This window comes from Nerophis lumbriciformis, linkage group LG01 (assembly GCF_033978685.3).
Source record: "Nerophis lumbriciformis linkage group LG01, RoL_Nlum_v2.1, whole genome shotgun sequence".
NCBI lineage: Eukaryota > Metazoa > Chordata > Actinopteri > Syngnathiformes > Syngnathidae > Nerophis > Nerophis lumbriciformis.
Window position 1 is genome coordinate 46,048,289 of NC_084548.2, and position 20,334 is coordinate 46,068,622.

Genomic DNA, 20,334 nt, shown 5'->3' on the forward strand with positions numbered 1-20,334 from the left:
TCAGCAAAACGGCTGTAAAATTCCATTTATTTTTTTTGGGTGGTCTGCCATAATATTTTTAGCATGTATCAGTCATATTTTGTATGCATTGTAGGTTTAGCCTTACCCTTTTCTATGACATTTTAGGAATTTCTTTGAATAATGCTGAACAACCTACACATGTTTTAAGTGTTCCTTAAAAAGGGAACCAACTTTTTACATCTAAAATATTGTGTCAAAAACATTAGACACAAACTCCCAGTGCCATGTTAAAATTCAGAAATAAAAAAATAAAACCTGTTAATATTGTCACACAATCATCAGTCAGTCACTCCTCTATTAGACAGAAATATCATGCTGTCATCATGCAATATATATTGTGTGTGCTTGTGCGTGTGCATGTGCGCGTGTGTATATGTATGTACCGTATTTTCCGCACCATAAGGCGCCCTGGGTTAAAAGCCGCGCCTTCAATGAACGGCATATTTCAAAACTTTGTCCACCTATAAGCCGCCCGGTGTTGTAAGCCGCATCTAACTGCGCTAAAGGAATGTCAAAAAAAACAGTCAGATAGGTCAGTCAAACTTTAATAATATATTAAAAACCAGCGTTCTAACAACTCTGTTCACTCCCAAAATGTACGCAAATGTGCAATCACAAACATAGTAAAATTCAAAATAGTGCAGAGCAATAGCAACATAATGTTGCTCGAACGTTAATGTCACAACACACAAAATAAACATAACGCTCACTTTCTGAAGTTATTCTTCATTCATAAATCCCTCGAATTATTCTCCTTCGTTGTCTGAATTGAAAAGTTGGGCGAATGTGGGATCCAAAATGTCGTCTGGCGCTGTCTCCCTGCCTCCCTGTCTTGGTGAACGTCACGTGTGTTCGCCTTCTGTCATCCACTGTTCCCACGCAGTTAGCAGTCTAGCTTCGAATGCCCTGTTGACACCAATATCTAGCGGCTGGAGGTCTTTTGTCAATCCACCCGGAATGACGGCGAGTATTGAATTAAGCGCGTAAGCGTGTCTCTTAATGTGATGTTATGAGCTAGCAAATATAACAACTACACTACCCAGCATGCAACGATAGTGACGAGCATGCGCGGTAGCCCTGAGAAGCGTTGTTGTATGTGCTGGGAGTTAGAATGTGGTTATGAGCACACTGTGAGTAAACGTTGAGAACTCAGTTAACACGCCTCGTCTGCATTATTTATAATTAGACAGACAACACACTTAATAGGAGCCATTTTGGGGTCTTTACATAAACACACAAATGGAAATGAAACGTCACATATCCCAGCATGCACCGCGCGCTTCTTCTACGGGGAAAAAAGATGGCGGCTGTTTACCGAAGTTGCGAGACCGAAACTTTATGAAAATGAATCTTAATATTTATCCATATATAAAGCGCACCGGGTTATAAGGCGCACTGTCAGCTTTTGAGAAAATTTGTGGTTTTTAGGTGCGCCTTATAGTGCGGAAAATACGGTATGTATGTGTGTGTGTGTGTATATATATATATGTATATATATGTATATATATATATATATATATATATATATATATCCATCCATTTTCTACCGCTTGTCCCTGTTGGGGTGGCGGGTGTCGCTGGAGCCTATCTCAGCTGCATTCAATATACATACCTGCCAACTACTCCGGTTTTCCCGTAATTAGTACGGTTTTCATCAACCTATTCCGGGTTACGGTTGCAGTGATAAAAAATACGGTTTTTCATTAATTAAAAAAAACATTTAAAAAAAAAGTTTTATTCACGAAATCGCGTAACAACAATGACAATCGACACTGCTTCCCGTAACTTCCTATCGAGCCATTCCGAATGCCATGTGTAACACGGGTGGGAAATAAGCCATATTTCCTCTCATGACATATCCTCATATTATCTGCGCCGTTTCCACGTTTAATCTCGCGAGTTTAACACACGCGCTCACGTGACCCGCTGCAGCCCATCACGCTCTATAAAATCCAGCATTCCGAAATGGCTGTCAGGTGCGGTGGCTAAGCCTGGGGACATATGAAGCCGGTATGTTTTAAAGTTGTCGTTTGCTTGCATATTGTAAAAACAACCGTCCAACATTTTACAACTAATTGTAAACTTGTAGGTGCCGAACATCAGGGACGTGTTGCGACGAGAGAGTGTGTCGATGATAAGATATTAAGCCGAGTTGGTAAGTGAATCTGTTTGCTAATAGTAGCGACTAGCCGTACCCATGTATTTCCTATGGGCGGTTAGCATCGGGTTTTAATCCCGTTTCCTCCAATGTTTCTGATCCGATTGAATTTATATTTATGTCGAGTCTTTATTTTGAGTATGGTAACTGAATGTTGTGGCGTTTTAAGGCCATTTGCACTTTTTATGCTATGGTAAAGACAATGAATGAATACTGCCGCTGGTGTGCGGTTACACCCGTCATAGTGACGTCACTGTTAGTTAATGTTACTCCCGTCATAGTGACAACACTGTGTACTGTCGTGTTTATTTTATACATGCATGTGATTGTTAATGTTAGCAGTATTATAGCTAATAATGATAATAATAAGTGTAACTTATTTATTGAAGGTCGAACGATAGATGACTTAAGGTTGATGTTTATGTGCGCACATTGATTGAACTTCGGGTCCTGTGCTTACGCAGGCCAGGTCCCTAAGTCTTGGATGGCGAGCTGTAGATAGGCCTCGAGCCTGAGCCCAAGGATCTCCACTTGTTCTGGTCGGGCCGGTAGGCGGCTTATAGCCGAACCCCTTGCCTCGCACCTCATTGCTCTGCGGCCCTTTGCACTACCTCATACACACCCTGCCCATAAACTGAACTCTCACTACAAACTACCATATCCACAACCCCAAACCGTGTGGCTGTATGAACTCTGAATGCGCATATGGACTGCGATCAGTCTCATATGACCTTTTTAAGAACTTTTGATACTACCTGTTATGAATTACCTGAACCCTTGCTGTTTTTTTCTTTTGTTTTGAATGGCCATTCCTATCAATGTATGTCCACTATTTGTTGCACTGTACATATTTAAATAACACCAGTATAATTTAAGGCATTTAATTGTGTCTGTCCTACTCTCTCCGAGTCGTAATCTAGACTTCTGATTAGCCCAAATATTGAGAACGTCTACTATAATAGCTAACGTACCTGTTACACATGCGCGAGGCTATTTATAGCACCGCTGCCAAGCACGAGGCACCAGTTGCCATTGTTTCCAAACGAGCGAACGATCATGGAATCAGCCGGAGAAAAATCGCATACGAGTCTTAAACCGAAAAGAAAACTGCAGTCATTCCGTGAAGAATATTCAAAAGCCTATCCGGGAATAATTATCCGTTCCAAAAAGGGTGAAAGCTACGCGAATTGCACCTTGTGCAGACAAGATTTTTCGATCGGACACGGAGGAATTAGCGATGTAAAAGACCACGTTGGGACAAAAAAACACAAGTCTAATGCCGTTGTTAGCGATACAAGTTGAAAACTTTCAACGTTTTTCGTCGCCCAAACAGATTCTTTGGATGTGATAAATGCCGAAGTTTTATTTACGGAGGCAATAATTGAGCAAACAAAAAGGTAATGACACCAATGTTATCTATTGGAATTGTTTAGTACTGTTAAAGTGTTTATACTATTTATGCTTTCAAGTCCAAGTTGAAGAAATCTTGTTAAATGTTGACAGCATAACTACCAAAATACAGAAGTATGTCCTTAATATTTTTGCAGTGCTATTTCTGTTGAAAAGTTAAAATGATTACATTAGAGATGTGATGTGCCACTTTTCAAGTGTCTGATGGCTTAAATTAATTTTCATGAATTTTTCATATTTTGAATTCTTTTGAAAGGCTTACAGAAAAACTACATTTGAATTGTAATTCCATGCTATTGACAGGACTATTAATTTTAATGAAGTTAGCTTACCATGTTTACAGTATGATAATTGTGATAGAAATGTGAATTTTAGGCACAGAATATTTTTTACAATTGAACAAGGCAATAGATTATACAAGCTTGGACAGAAAGTTAATAATGACACCAATTTTTTTTTTTATGGAATTGTTTAGTACTGTTTTACCATTTGTTTACTGTAAAAAGTGTTTATACTGTTTATACTTTCAATTAAGAAATTGAAGTCTTGTGAAAGGTTGACAGGATAACTGGCATTAACTGTCAAAATAATTTCAAACTATTGAAGTTAGCTTACAGAATAAACATGTCAATCAACCCATATGATTTTTGCTGTAATATTTTTGTTTTGAAAAGTCACTGTGACTGATAGAAAAGTGATGGTTTTAGCAACATTTTAACCTGTCTGAATGCAATCAATCATTTTGCGTCGGGGGGAGAAGGAACCCCCCACCAGGACTTTGTCCTGGACCTACCGTGGCCTGCGGCCCTTGGACCCTGGCTACTAGGTTTTTCTGATTTCAAAAGTTGGCAGGTATGAATATATATATATATATATATATATATATATATATATATATATATATATATATATATATATATATATATTAGGGCTGTAACAACTAATCGATTATAAAAATAGTTGGCGATTAATTTAGTCATCGATTCGTTGAATCTATGCTATGCGCATGCGCAGAGGCTACTTGTTTTAATTATTTTTTTCTAAACCTTTATTTATAAACTGCAACATTTACAAACAGATGAGAAACAATAATCAAAATACGTTTGGTGCCAGTATGCTGTTTTTTTTCTCCAATAAATACTGGAAAGGATAGAAATGTAGTTTGTCTCTTTTATCCGATTATTAATCGAAGTAATAATCGACAGATTAATCGATCATCAAATTAGTTGTTAGTTGCAGCCCTAACATATACATACATACATACATACATACATACATATATATATATATATATATATATATATATATATATATATATATATATATATATATATATATATATATATATATATATATATATATATATATATATATACATACATATATATATAACTCGGCCTGTCGCCATCACGTCCCCACCTCATCTCTGCCACCACAGCCTAGGGGGGCAATAGACTACAGACTCTGGTTACATTGAACACATTGTTTATCAAAAAATAACCAAATAACAATATCTTATACTAAATAAAAATATTAGAGAAATAGAGAAGCCTACAATTTTTGGTTGTGTTTTCCGCTCCATTTGCAGAATGGCGATATACGATATATATTTCGATATTTTAAAGTATAAACAAAACACAAAGCAGTCCTAGTTACCTGAGATACTAAGTATGTCATTATTATGACTTAGTAAGTCAATATTTAGACTTAGTAATTTGATGTTAGTTTGTCTAAATCATCAGACCATCGCTTCTCTGATGTCTCCATCAAGTCCAGAAGTCTCTTCTTTATCTGGACGTCTTCTACTGCATTCAGCAACTTTGTCTCGATTGGAAGTTTTTGTTTTAGTCTGTCGTGCTTGTGGCTGTTGAGTTTTGCCTAGTGAAAAAAAAAACAATTTTTATAAGGATCTTTACAAAATTACATTCAATAATCATGAATACATTATTTGGGATAAACCCATTTTAGCACAGGTGTAAGATAGTGACATGTTATTTACAGCATGTCAAATGGCCCTCAACATCGTCGGGAAACAATGTGTGTCAATAAAGCACTTCGAGGTATTTTAATTTTGACAGAAAAAAAATATTTAATGCGACTGCAGTGTTACTTAACTCAGTATTATTTATTACAAGAAACTACTCAAAGCATTTTTAATACAACCCTATTTAAATACATCTAAAACAGCTGAACTTTAATATATGCTTGCCATCTTGACTTCTGATTCCAAAGCAAGTATTTTTGTCACACTCTTGTCAAACAATAATAATATTAAAACAAATGGGCAAAATATGATTCCACATTGTTGAAAGTGGTCATCTGAGAGCATTTGTAATTGCAGTGCAGTTCATATAAAAAGGTTTTGATGCCCTAGATATAAAACATCTATCTGCAGTGTTTTCCCCAGAAAATGTGTTAGTTAAGGTGGTGTCTCTCCGGCGGACTGACCGGGGAAGGGGGAGGGTGGGTGTAAGGATCGGTGTAACTCGGCCTGTCGCCATCACGTCTCCACCTCGTCGCTGCCACCACAGCCTGGGGGGCAATAGACTACAGACTGTGGTGAAGTAAACCGGCTTCGTCGCGTGAAGAAGCCTACAATTTTTGGTTGTGTTTTCCGCTCCATTTGCTGAATGGTGATATACGATATATAGCTCGATATTTTTTCCGTAAAGTAAAAACAAAACAGACCGAGTTACCTGAGATACTAAGTATGTCATTATTATGCCACATGCTGACATATGTTCAACTCATCATGCTTAATTTACTACAGCATTTGGGAAGCCTGTAGTTGATTTTATTATGTAAATGTTATATTTTTATCAACATGTGATAGCAGGGATCCTGCCATTCAAAACTAGGCTGCTACATTACTAATGATTAATGTAACTGAAAAAATAATACAATAGCAATAGGAGAGACTATTCATCCCTGAACGCCATGGAGTTCATATAGGCTTTATGATGCAGTTACATTATTATATCAACTATCAGAGACAGAAACTCTTCATTTAACATAATGTCCTTTTTTGCTGCTTCAACACAGCTCAATCAACACAGAAAAAGGTAAAGTAAAATAACTTAGGGGTAGAAAATGGATGGATGGATGGAAATAACTTAGTTGTTAGTTGTAGGTCAATAATGCTTGTCTTTCTCTCAGACAGACAGGGCTTTCCTGTCTGTAGCACATACACATACACACGCACTCACACACACAGCACAGTGAGCTAACGTTACGCTAAAAGCTAATTAGCCTTCACCTCAAGGACTGCGAGCGAGCTGAGCTGCCGTTTATGTTTCTAGAACGTCAACGGGCTCATAGTGATGTTACTAGTAGTTGACTGGGAGGTGTTTATTATAATTTGGGGAGAGTCTGCTGCCTTATGCTCACCTGCTAAACACCTATCTGCTCACCACAACGCAGGAGCACTGACTCCATGCGCTCTGAATATGCACTGCTGATTGGCTGTTACCGCTCTGAATACGCACTGCTGATTGGCTGTTACATGCTCTGAATACGCACTGCTGATTGGCTGTTACCGCTCTGCGTGTAACCAATCAGATGGTTCTGTGGGTGGGACAATGCTGGGTGCTGCAGAGACGTACTGACAGAGACAGAGGCAGAACTAAGCGGAGCAGCTTAAGACTTTAGTTTAGGCGGTGGCTCTTTGTTGATAAGGCGGCCGCCTTAACAACAAAGCGCTGCGGGAAACCCTGATCTGCCTTTTATCAATATTACTTCCTAGCAATGAAGTTAGCGTCCACATACCTGAAGTAGAGCTCTTCTCTCTTTCACCACAGAAGATTGTGGATTGCTCCCATTGGAATCGTGCTGCTCTTGTACATCATTCAGCATATATTTCTCTGTGACCAGGCTGTCAAGGGTGAATGGAGAATCCGAACTCCTGTGAGAGCTTGTGTCAATATCTGATGTTTCCATTCCAAATTGAATGGATGTAGTTGATTGAGAACCGCCCCATATCTGCTCGCATAGTTCGAAGTACAGCAAAACAACTCTACCGTAACCACTTCTTCGACCTGCGTCGACTGCTTGTCTGTATTTTCCACGAATCGCTTTCAGTGTAGTGCCGATAGTTGTTTTTGTGATGTCCTCTTTCCTATAAGGAAATTCCTCAGATGTCCCTCCAAGTCCGTACTGCTCCAAAATAGGGTAAGAAAGTCACCATACTTGGACGGGCAAGTTTCCCAGTCAACACTTTGTTGAGTTTTGTTAACTTTAAACTCCAAAACGATGCTACTTCTCTGTCAGTCCACATAGATAATTCTTTCTTGCCGTGACCCGCCATTTTTGCTATATGCTGCCTCCAGAAATGACGTTTTGGATGTTTCTGATTGGCTAAAATGGTCTTAAGTCCTAGGCTACAGCGCCCCCAGTATTTTGGCATGCGTATGACACTCAGTGTAAGCGTTTGCTTGGGAACAGAGATAGTTTTTTAAATGCGCACGTGTGGCTGGAGATCTTGTTAAGACGTTAGTTTAGGCGGTGGCTCTTTGTTGTTAAGGCGCCTTAACAACACAACGCTGCGGGAAACCCTGTGTGTGCGTGTGCGTGTGCGTGTGCGTGTGTGTGTTTTTGCTTTGTATGGATTTGACCTTGGCTTGTGTTCCGCAGGATTGTGAGTGTCTGGAGGCAGAAAAAGGACACCTTAGGGATGAAATGAAGGAATATAAAGTGCGTGAGCTGCGCCAGTTACAGGATAACGGTGAGCTGGAAGAAGAGAACATATCGCTTCAAAAACAGGTGTCTTTGCTCAAGGAAAACCAGGTAAATTATCACTCTTAATATATACATTTAAATGGCAACATTAATGAAAATACTGTATACTAGAACTAGTTGTTGCATGTAAATCATTTTCCTCATGGCATTGATAAAATACAATGACCATAGTGCCATGATGTGTTTTCCAAAATGTGTCCCGACTCAAGACATTTAAAGTATGTACAGTGTTTTAAATTTACTGTACTGTATGTTGGTTACTATGCTACAGTACTGCAATTTCTACAGTTTTGTTTCTCTCTCATATTGTTTGACACTTTCTTGACACTGTCTTTTTTTAGACACTGGGCAGACTAGTTCACTTATCACTGAGGGTTACTTCCTAACGAGTATAACAGGGAGACGTTGTTAGCCATTGTAAACAAATGATAACTGCAAAACTGCTCTGCTATGCTGTATCATATTTACACAAAATATGCAGCAGGTGTGGGTTCAGACCAGGGAATGTCCTTGTGTTTTGTGAAACCCTTTGAGGCACTTGTGATTAAGGGCTAGACAAATGCATTGTGATTGATTGATTGATATCAAGCTTGTTGTGATTGATATGGTATTCATGTTTGGGATGTACAAACCCAGTTTCCATATGAGTTGGGAAATTGTGTTAGATGTAAATATAAACGGAATACAATGATTTGCAAATCCTTTTCAACCCATATTCAATTGAATGCACTACAAAGACAAGATATTTGATGTTCAAACTCATATACTTTTTTTTTTTGTGTGCAAATAATAATTAACTTAGAATTTCATGGCTGCCAAAGTAGTTGGGAAAGGGAATATTCACCACTGTATTACATGGCCTTTCCTTTTAACAATACTCAGTAAACGTTTGGGAACTGAGGAGACACATTTTTTAAGCTTCTCAGGTGGAATTCTTTCCCATTCTTGCTTGATGTACAGCTTAAATTGTTCAACAGTCCGGGGGTCTCCATTGTGGTATTTTAGGCTTCATAATGCTCCACACATTTTCAATGGGAGACAGGTCTGGACTACAGGCAGGCCAGTCTAGCACCCGCACTCTTTTACTATGAAGCCACGTTGATGTAACACGTGGCTTGGCATTGTCTTGCTGAAATAAGCAGAGGCGTCCATGGTAACGTTGCTTGGATGGCAACATATGTTGCTCCAAAACCTGTATGTACCTTTCAGCATTAATGGCGCCTTCACAGATGTGTAAGTTACCCATGTCTTGGGCACTAATACACCCCCATACCATCACAGATGCTGGCTTTTCAACTTTGCGACTATAACGATCCGGATGGTTCTTTTCCTCTTTGGTCCGGAGGACACGACATCCACAGTTTCCAAAAACAATTTGAAATGTGGACTCGTCAGACCACAGAACACTTTTCCACTTTGTATCAGTCCATCTTAGATGAGATCAGGCCCAGCAAAGCCGACGGCGTTTCTGGGTGTTGTTGATAAACGGTTTTCGCCTTGCATAGGAGAGTTTTAACTTGCACTTACAGATGTCGCGACCAACTGTAGTTACTGACAGTGGGTTTCTGAAGTGTTCCTGAGCCCATGTGGTGATATCCTTTACACACTGATGTCGCTTGTTGATGCAGTACAGCCTGAGGGATCAAAGGTCACATGTTTAGCTGCTTACGTGCAGCATTTGTCCAGATTCTCTGAACCCTTTGATGATATTACGGACCGTAGATGGTGAAATCCCTAAATCTCTTGCAATAGCTGGTTGAGAAAGGTTTTTCTTAAACTGTTCAACAATTTGCTCACGCATTTGTTGACAAAGTGGTGACGCTCGCCCCATCCTTGTTTGTGAATGACTGAGCATTTCATGGAATCTACTTTTATAACCAATCATGGCACCTACCTGTGCCCAATTTGCCTGTTCACCTGTGGGATGTTCCAAATAAGTGTTTGATGAGCATTCCTCAACTTTATCAGTATTTAATGCCACCTTTCCCAACTTCTTTGTCACGTGTTGCTGGCATCAAATTCTAAAGTTAATGATTATTTGCAACAAAAAAAAAGTTTATCAGTTTGAACATCAAATATGTTGTCTTTGTAGCATATTCAACTGAATATGGGTTGAAAATGATTTGCAAATCATTGTATTCCGTTTATATTTACATCTAACACAATTTCCCAACTCATATGGAAATGGGGTTTGTAATACACAAACCTATTTTAGCATGTTACACAAAGTACTTTTTTTAATTTTAGGTTGAGTTTGAATCACTGAAGCTTGAGCTGAACCAAAAGAATGAGGAGCAGGAGGAGCTGCGGGCTCAGATGGAGGAAGCTGCCAGGCTGCGGGAGATTGCAGAGCATCAGTTGGATGAGGCCCTAGAATCCTTAAAAGAGGAGAGGGAGCAGAAGAACAGTCTACGACGGGAGCTTTCTGCCTTTACTCTAAACCCCTTTGATTCTGTGGGAAACCTGGAGATCCACTTAGACCAGCTGGATAACAGCAAGGAGGACGCTCAGGCCGGAGAGGGTGAAGATCAGGGAGAGGACCAAGACAGTGGCAATGCTCCAGGGTCTGCCCCAAATTCTCCTCATTCTCCTCAAATTAGGGGCTCTAAAAGTAATGGCGTCATACCTCGTTACTCCAGTCCACGCAACAGCGATGTATTCTTGCGTGCTCCGGCCTCTGGGCTGGTGTCTGACCTGCTGAGCGAGCTCCACTTTTCTGACAGTCAGAAACTCAAACAGCAACTCCTACAGGTAAGGAGTTGTACATTATCAAACACTATAGCCTATTTAATACTTCCTATGAAAGCCACACAGTTGTGCCTTTTTCCCCAAGCAATGTTTCGTAATGCAGGGCTGTGTACGCTTAGCTTTTTCACTAGTAGCACCGGTGCTACTAAATAAACATTTGCAGCACAAACATTTTTTTGTAGCATTATGAAATGTCTTGAATACCACAATTTCATTGTTAACACTCAAACAATGTACATCCCTAAACTGCGCTAGAACTGTCACTAAAGTTTGGCGCATAAACTAACCCAGAAATCGAAATATCCGTTGACGTAACTAAATATCTCCACCATGCTTTGATTTCAAATTTTCCGGACTGATAGGGATCCCAAATACACAAAAACAGGGACCAACAAGTAAGAAAAGTAGGTTTTGCATAATAGGATCCCAACTTAAGAGGTGATTTGAGATAAGAAAAAAGAAAAAGCCTTGAAATTAATATAAGAAAAGTCAAATATATAATGTTCTTTAAAAAAACATTTAGCTATGCTCAATTCTTCACCTAACAAAACCAAAATGTGAAATAAACTGCCCTGGTTTAAGAGGACATGTTTAAAAATCAGCAGCAACATTAAAATAATTGACCTTTAACAATGGTGTTCTTATAGGTAAACATTAATATACGACATACACATAGGTTTTTAGTAGTGATGGGTCCGGCAACACCGATGCATCGGCGCATGCGTCGAGCTCATAGAGCGAAACCCTGTGTCGGTGCGCGTACCGCTTTTAGAAAGTCACGTGACCGATCATGAGCTGTTTTGGTCACGTGACCGATACGCGAACTGTGTCACACTGACGCTGACTCTGTGCCCTGTGAGCGGGTCTTTTCTACAGCCGGAGAAATAATAACTAAGAAGAGAAAGCGTCTAAAATTGAATACGTTGGAAAAACTGTTTTTTTTTATTTTTATAAAAATGTGTAAAAAAAAATTTATAATAATAATTTCCAGGTCCACAAGCATCCTCATTCACAACACGTTCTCTTAGATTTCCATGTTATGATACATGTTCACATTATTTATTGACTGTATCTAAAAAAGACAAAAAATATATTTTTATTTAAATGAAGTCATGAAATAATCCTAAATGAAATACAATGACTTGGTTTATATTATTGTATATACTAGGTCAGTGGTTCTCAACCTTTTTTCAGCAATGTACCCCCTGTGAATTTTTTTTAATTCAAGTACCCCCTAATCAGAGCAAAGCATTTTTGGTTGAAAAAAAAAATACAGCACTATGTCTTCAGTTTCTGATTTATTAAATTGTATAACAGTGCAAAATATTGCTCATTTGTAGTGGTCTTTCTTGAACTATTTGGAAAAAAAGATATAAAAATAACTAAAAACTTGTTGAAAAATAAACAAGTTATTCAATTATAAATAAAGATTTCTACACATAGAAGTAATCATCAACTTAAAGTGCCCTCTTTGGGGATTGTATTAGAGATCCATCTGGATTCATGAACTTAATTCTAAACATTTCTTCACAAAAAAAAAAAATCTTTAACATCAATATTTATGGAACATGTCCACAAAAAATCTACCTGTCAACACTGAATATTGCATTGTTGCATTTCTTTTCACAGTTCTTTTTGACAGACATTTTAGTGACAAACCTGAGCTTGTGCTTCACTGAGTTTATGAACTTACATTCATATTTTGTTGAAGTATTATTCAATAAATATATTTATAAAGGATTTTTGAATTGTTGCTATTTTTAGAATATTTGTTAAAAATCTCACGTACCCCTTGGCATACCTTCAAGTACCCCAGGGGTACGCGTACCCCCATTTGAGAACCACTGTACTAGGTCATAAAATCAGTGTCAGTTGAGTCGGTCCATAGGTTGCCTGTATGGATTTTTAATGTCCAGCAGATGTCAGTATTTAGTGACACAGTATCGACACAGTATCAATACAGTTTTGCAATGTGTCGAAACGCTTCATGACGCCTCATCAACCCATCACTAGTTTTTAGCCAGAGACACCAACCTCGATTACAAAATATATTTGAGGAAATTTTGCTGCCTCGAGGTGTCGTAAAACATTTTTTTTACGGCATATTGCCTCGTTTAGTTTAGTTTTGTTAAGCACGGACTGTTTAGGTATTGCACAGCGTGTTTACGTCACAGATCATACGCCCCCTGCACCGCACAACACCGCTCTTTTGAATACGCTTGAGTTTAGAAAACCTTTTTGCCGACATAACTCGCAATGGCAGACGCCGCAGACAGCAGTGGACAAGAGCCATAGCAAAACGAGGGAATTAAGCGACAAAAGTTGTCTAAGGGGTGGGAACACTTCACACTAAAATCGAAGGAAAACGTAGTAGTATGCAAACATTGCAAAGTGGAGCTCGCATACCACAATAGCACAAGTTCGATGCTGTAGCACCTGTCGAGAAAGCATCCGATTTGAGGGACGTCCGGAGGCGAGGTAAGTCATCTATTATCAAATGTAAACGCAAAAGTTGTGTTAGTAAAATAAATGTTATTCATTTTGATAACTAGGATGTGTTCTCTCACTCCCGCGATGTCATCAAATGCCGCCAAAAGGTGTTGAAAACTAACAACGCTATCCGAGCTGTCGTGTTGAATTAGCCTTTCATTAGTAACCACGCAAAAGTAGTCGTGCAAAGTTATTCGGGTTATTCAAGTCATGCATCCACATGCTACTTGGATAGCTTGCACTTGCACCCACTATAGTCTCTATAGCATAGGCGCCGATCTACATTTCTGGCAGTGGGTGCTCGGACGGGCGGTAAATCTGACGCTACTTTTCTGAGCATGCATGGTTTTTGCTTGGTGGTGACTCACCACTGGTTGCACATTTCAAATGCAGTATTAAAGGCACTACCTAATCCACTTTTTACATTTGATATAATGAAAACTGTTCTTATTGTTTTATTTTTGATACTAAGAATATAGTTTTATTTTAACTTTCTCAGGGAATATTCATTTTGAACTAATTTTATATATATGTGTTTTCATCTCAAACATGTTATGATGGCAAAATGAACATTGATTATTATTTTGCATGCAAAGAATGGAATGAACTGTATTGCATTCTTAAAATGTAAAACTTTTATCATTATTAAGTGGCTTGTCATTTTATTGTTTGTGTTGTTGGCAGGTTGAAAACAGCTCAGCGGATTTGCGTGGAGAAACCACCATTTAAACGGCACCGTACAATAATCATCAAAAACGCACGAGAGACAAGAACTTTGTTTATGCGGTCACATGACACAACACATAGGGCTGTGAGCGCACCTGTTTTTATTAACACACACAAATTGGCACAATCAACCACGGACGCATTTCAGCTGTCTGTGTTAGTCAATAATGAAAACAGGCGTTTAGGAAATAAAAGACAATTAGGCCAAACGCAATAATTGAGGGCACATCTTAACATGTATAATTAAACCTTAATTAAGCAAAAATATTGCTGCGGCCTGGCTGCACCGAATAATAATATAAATCAATGTAATAAAGTCAAAATACAAATAAGGCAACAAGAGAAGCATCCCACACTTCTCTTTTGTAAAGTACATTTGTACAGCCGATATGGGCATCTACATCAACAATATGATTTGCCTGAGAAGTTGGACAGGACAAAAAAAAAAAAGCAAAAATATGATTTACTCGATTAATCGAATAGGATATTCGATAGAATACTCGATTACTAAAATATTCGATAGCTGCAGCTCTAATCGTAACACCATTGTTCAGGCAAACAATTCACAAAAACTATTGTTGGATAATTATCTGGTAATTCATATATAATTCACTTTACTAAATATTTGGTCCAGGCAAACAAACATGTTGGTGCATTATTATCAAAATCACTATCAGTTTAACCATGGCTAGGAACAATAAGTAATACGTGTTTGAGAATTGCAATGTCTTTCTAATATTTTCAATAATAATAAGCTTATTTAAGAAGAAAATAAACTGAAGACTGCAGTTTTATGTATTTTTAATATAAAACGCTGGGGGTGCTCAAAGAAATATATTTACATCCAAATCGCAATTTTTATTTATTATTATTTTTATTCATTCCGATTTTTTTTTATTTTTTTTAGCAATCCATTTTTTGGATTAAAAACATTAAACAACTATGAAATTATTGATATTATTAAAATTGATTCTGTTGCTTGTGTGAATTTTCTTTTTTTCTTTTTTTAAATTTTGTATTTATTAAGTATTTTATTTGAATGTATTCCCAATTGCTTTGTAAATGTATATCGTAAGTACTGTAAAGCTTAGATTAGGTTGGATTTGGGGTGCTCTATTTTATTTTATTAGAACACTGCGCATGTATAAGTCGCACCTCAGCAGCCAAGAGGAGATTTTGTAACCTTTAACCTGTTTTGAAAATGTTTTATTATAATTTATTTGCCAAATATTATATTACGAGAATCGTGTTTAAGTCACCCCTCAGAATCAGAGTCGAATCCTGAGGTGCCCAAAGATTCCCGTCTCCTATATAATGCACATCTTACCTTTTAGGGCAGACTGTCAGACGTGTGACAAAGTTGCCAACCAGAAACATTTTATTTCCTGCCTTAAACCACATCCGCTGTGCATTAGTGAAGGAGAGAGACAGAAATAATGTAATATGCAACCTAATTCCATTCTACTGAACAATTCTAGAATGCTTAAGAATATTTGCTTATACCATCCATCTCAGCCTGAAAGGAATCCTTAATGGCTGTAGCACTTAAATTGGGGGTTGGGTTAGTGAGCCTCAAACTGGCAGATGTTTAGAGTGTGGAGCTGAATGGGGTCAGCCACTGTTTCACATTAAAAATGCATGCATGTGAAAAGGTGGTTGGGGGAGAAGTGTGTGTCACACCAAAGCTTCTTTTTGTCCTGGTGAAAATAATTAATCACTTAGAAAGAAGATAATTTCCTTAACATGGGTTTTTTAGTTACTGTATTTTTCGGAGTATAAGTCGCACCGGAGTATAAGTCGCACCTGCCGAAAATGCATAATAAAAAAAGAAAAAAACATATATAAGTCGCACTGGAGCCCGGCCAAACTATGAAAAAAACTGCGACTTATAGTCCGAAAAATACCGTAATTTGGGGGTGGAGGGTTACTAAGACTTGATCTGGCATTGTGATTTATGGGAATTAATCAGGCGCCATGTGTCAAATGGTTATGAACTAAGATATTAATGTATATCCTTTTTTCTCTCTGGATGCAGGCTGAAAGAGAGAAATCAAGTCTTACAAGCAAGGTGGAGGAGTTACAAATGCAGCTAGTGATGTCCAGACAAGCACTGAGTCAGCAACAGGACAAAGTTGGTTCCCTCACCCAACAGCTGGAAGCTGTGCAGAGTAGCCAAGAGCACAACCATCAGTCAGATGATAGAGGCGATGACGACGCTAAAAACCGAGACCATAGTGATGTCGTCTTTGACTACGAGGTTGACACAAAGAGCAAGGAAGTGCTGGAGGCGCGTATGCGTTCGGCCAGTGAAGAGCTTCTGAAGCTGCGGGATGAACTGTCTCAGGCAGGCACTCGCTATAATACACTGGAGCAGCGATACAAACACGAGAAGGATCGTTGGCGAACTGAGGCCCAAGAATTGGCTGACAAGATTCGCCAATGCATCAAGTCCAGCAGGCAGGACCAGGAGCGGATCAGTGAGCTGGAGATTGAGATTGGAGCCACACGAAAAGTGGCAAGTGATTCTGAAGGTCATCTGAGTGTGGCTCAGGAAGAGCTGCTGGCCTTTTCTGAAGAGCTGTCCAACCTCTATCACCACATCTGTGTGTGTAACAACCTAACACCCAAACGGGTCACGCTGGACTATTACCGTGAAAGTGCTAGGGCACATGGTGGAGTTGGTGCGAGAAGGTCACTCAACATCTCCACCCAGCCAAACTCCCTAAAGAAGACACGAGCCAATGACATGTTCATTTCAAAAGCTTCAGCTTTGCAGTTTATGGGGGAGGTGGACAGTGCAGGATCCTCTGTAGACTCGCCTCAGTGCCCTGGTTCGCCCAACCTGGATTTTAGGGACCCCTCTAACGTAAGCAACTTGGTTGCAGTCATCAGATGCCAGATCAAACACCTCCGGGTAAGACAGCCGTCTTTATCACAAACTGCATTTCAGATTTTATTTGGTATCCCGTTGCTGATACTTCAGTGTTAGTCAACGTTGTTCTGAGGGAAAGTGGTTTATGCTTTTGCAAGTGTCCTACTGCTAATGCTCAGCTCAGACTGTTAAATGGCGCCGAATAGCTCGTGTCTGCACAAATCCAATTCCGTGTTGACACGTGGCTGTGTGGGTTTGAATGGATTGGATTACCAGGGTTAATCGTTGTGATGCGGCTTCTACTGCATATTGAACGTTACCAGAAAACATCTCGGTTATGCCACCATTTATGTTATGAACAGTTAATCCTGTTGTAATAATTTTACTGGTTATTTTCAATTTGATATAATATTTTTGATCTTTAGTATATTTTTTTAAATTAATGAACTAGTAATTGTTTATAATGTAATATGAAACACTAGTCTTACTGCTATCATGCCACAAACAATACGGTGTGATGTGCAACTCCTTATTCCCTCAGGTGGCAGTGGACCTCTGTCGTCAGCGGGGTGCAATGCCTTACTCTGGGTTGAGTAGCACTGTCGAAATGGAGAGAGATGCTGAAAGCCTGCTAGAGGAAGTACTCAAACTTAAGTCCCTTCTTAGCACCAAGAGGGAACAGATCGCTACTCTAAGGACTGTCCTCAAGGCCAACAAACAGGTAACAACAGAAATAAGGCCTGGAAATTCGTGTTGTTGTAACTATTTTTTTTTTAATCTTTAGGTTCTGTAAATTAACCATTCATCCATTTGTTTGAGTTTGACCACAAGGTCCTTTGTTAGCCTCCGTTGGCTGCTTTCATTTGTACCCGAGGTGCACAGTCCAGTATGTGTGGACAGAAAAATATCCTCATGAGGTAGCATAACAAGTGCACAAATAATATCCTTTTGGTGCAAGTTGAAACCTGCCCTGCCAACTGTGCAGTATAGTAAAACAAAATCATTTACATTAAGTTCTGTCACAGGCATAACATATACAACTACCTACTGACATTTGTATGCCATATATTTCATTCAATGTTGGATTCCGTAGAATTACATTGGTGTTATATTATACAGTATATTAACACGTACTGGTGCTTCAATCACATACAATTGTGCAATTGTATTATTTTTAAATAGACTGCTGAGTTGGCCCTATCCAATTTAAAGACCAAGTATGAGACAGAGAAAAGCATGGTATCAGAGACAATGATGAAACTACGCAACGAACTCAAAGCCCTGAAGGAAGATGCTGCCACATTCTCATCACTACGAGTGATGTTTGCAAGTCGGTAAGCATCACTTTTTAAAATTGAGTACAAACAAGACATGAAGTATTTATCCATCCATTTTGTACTGCTACTGCTGGTCGTGGGGGTGACTGGAGCCTATCCCAGCTGCATTCGGGCAGAAGGCGGGGTACATTCTGGACAAGTCGCCATAGTATACATGTAACATATATGTATATGGAATAGTTTTAAAAACTTTTTTGAATCAAACAAAATGTAAATACATCTTTGCTATTTTTTTCTCAGTTTTAGTAATTAGACAATTGTCGGGTTGCTGCAGTACAGCTTTTTCTCCCACTTGTGTAGTAATAAGCTTACAATGGTTATAACGCCTGTGGACAATCCAATGGTTCACGTGAAGATTACAAACCACATGCTCAGCCGTGTGCTGCCGGGGGAGGAGGCGAGTGCAGATTTGTCCCACCAGGCCTGGCGGTCATCTTGGTAAGGGAGAGGCCTTGTGTGAGATGCAGTGGGGCGGGATGGTACCACAATATTGAAGTCTACAATCTCTAATTTATTAGATTACAAGAACATGTCAAAATATTATAAGGATGTGTGTATTCCTGAGTTGAGGGAGTGTGGAATATTGTTGTCTTCTGAGCTCCTAGGGTGCTGGAAATTCCCAGATGCCTTTTAACCTTTCTTGTATGAAGAAGGTCAATTATACTGTCGAGGCCCTGTTTAGACTCTTATACGCTGATATTTGATTATCCTTATAAGTGATTGGCACACAGGCAGTTGTCAAGAACGTTTATTTTCGTGAACATAAATACGTTTAGTAATAAGCCTCTTGCTTGCTAAACAGCTTTGTAGTGCCCTCTTGTGGATGGTTGGCTTCACTGTTTTTCAACAAAAAATGTTCTATGCAATGAAAGTGTGAAACCAGCATGAGTTTTGAGTACTTTTGGGACCTATTAACCCTGAATGTTTTTTTTAATTAATCACTAATATAAAAAATACCTTTAAGAACTCATACCTCAGTTAGGCTTGAAGTGGTACTGAGCATGTTTTGTTATGTATGACATTGTGTTTTTGCCAGTTTTGGCATGTTGCATCTTTTCATTGTGTGTGCATCTCTCAGGTGCGACCAGTACGTTACCCAGCTGGATGAAATGCAGAGGCAACTAGCAGCTGCAGAGGACGAGAAGAAGACACTGAATTCTCTGCTGCGCATGGCTATCCAGCAGAAATTGGCACTCACTCAGCGCTTGGAAGATCTGGAGGCCCCCTTATCTCCTCACAGCTTGAACAGCAGCCCTCGTCGCTCCAGAGCAAAGGAGTTAGCCACTAAGTCAGGACGAGCTCCAAGGAGCCCACGAAGTAGCCCCGCGCGTCCCCCCATGAGGAGCAGCCCGCGAGCTAGTCCAGTTCTTGGGAGCAGCGTTCCTGCCATGGCCACGCACCACTTGCGAGCTCTCACACGAAGCCTCCACACAAGCCCTGTAAGAACCTCCATCACACTTTGTTCTGAAAAGCCGATGCAGACAAACAGCCAATCTCGCAGAGCTAAAGGTCTTCCCCGAGACACTACATTCATTAGAAGTCAGAGTGTCAGTAATGATTCTCATTCAGCGCAAAGGGCTAGTTACTCCTGTGCACGAAAAAGCTCCATCAGCTCAGTGAGCAGTGAGTCAGCAATTCAAACACACACACACACCCAGGGTAATAAATCAAGAAAAGCTGCATCATGCCGGCGAGCTTCAGTACCTTCACGTCAGGACACTTTCATCACAACTCGTGCTATACCTGTACCTTTCTCCAGTTCAAAGTCATCTTCGTCTTCTTCTCTAGATAATCTAACCACATCTAAAACTTTGCATGCATATCCTAACACACGTGAA

At 39.3% G+C, this 20,334-nt stretch overlaps 1 protein-coding gene across 3 annotated transcripts in view; it reads left to right on the forward strand.

Moving 5' to 3' along the window:
* The window catches only part of LOC133621890 (protein bicaudal D homolog 2), a 31,222-nt gene that overhangs the window by 8,137 nt on the left and 2,751 nt on the right, over window positions 1-20,334 (forward strand). For all 3 annotated transcript variants that reach the window (XM_061984340.1, XM_061984332.1, XM_061984324.1), the window contains exons 4-9: window positions 8,219-8,371; window positions 10,571-11,074; window positions 16,323-17,201; window positions 17,701-17,880; window positions 18,342-18,493; window positions 19,575-19,935. In XM_061984340.1, coding sequence (XP_061840324.1) covers window positions 8,219-8,371; window positions 10,571-11,074; window positions 16,323-17,201; window positions 17,701-17,880; window positions 18,342-18,493; window positions 19,575-19,935 — 2,229 coding nt within the window. The remainder of the gene's footprint in view (window positions 1-8,218; window positions 8,372-10,570; window positions 11,075-16,322; window positions 17,202-17,700; window positions 17,881-18,341; window positions 18,494-19,574; window positions 19,936-20,334) is intronic.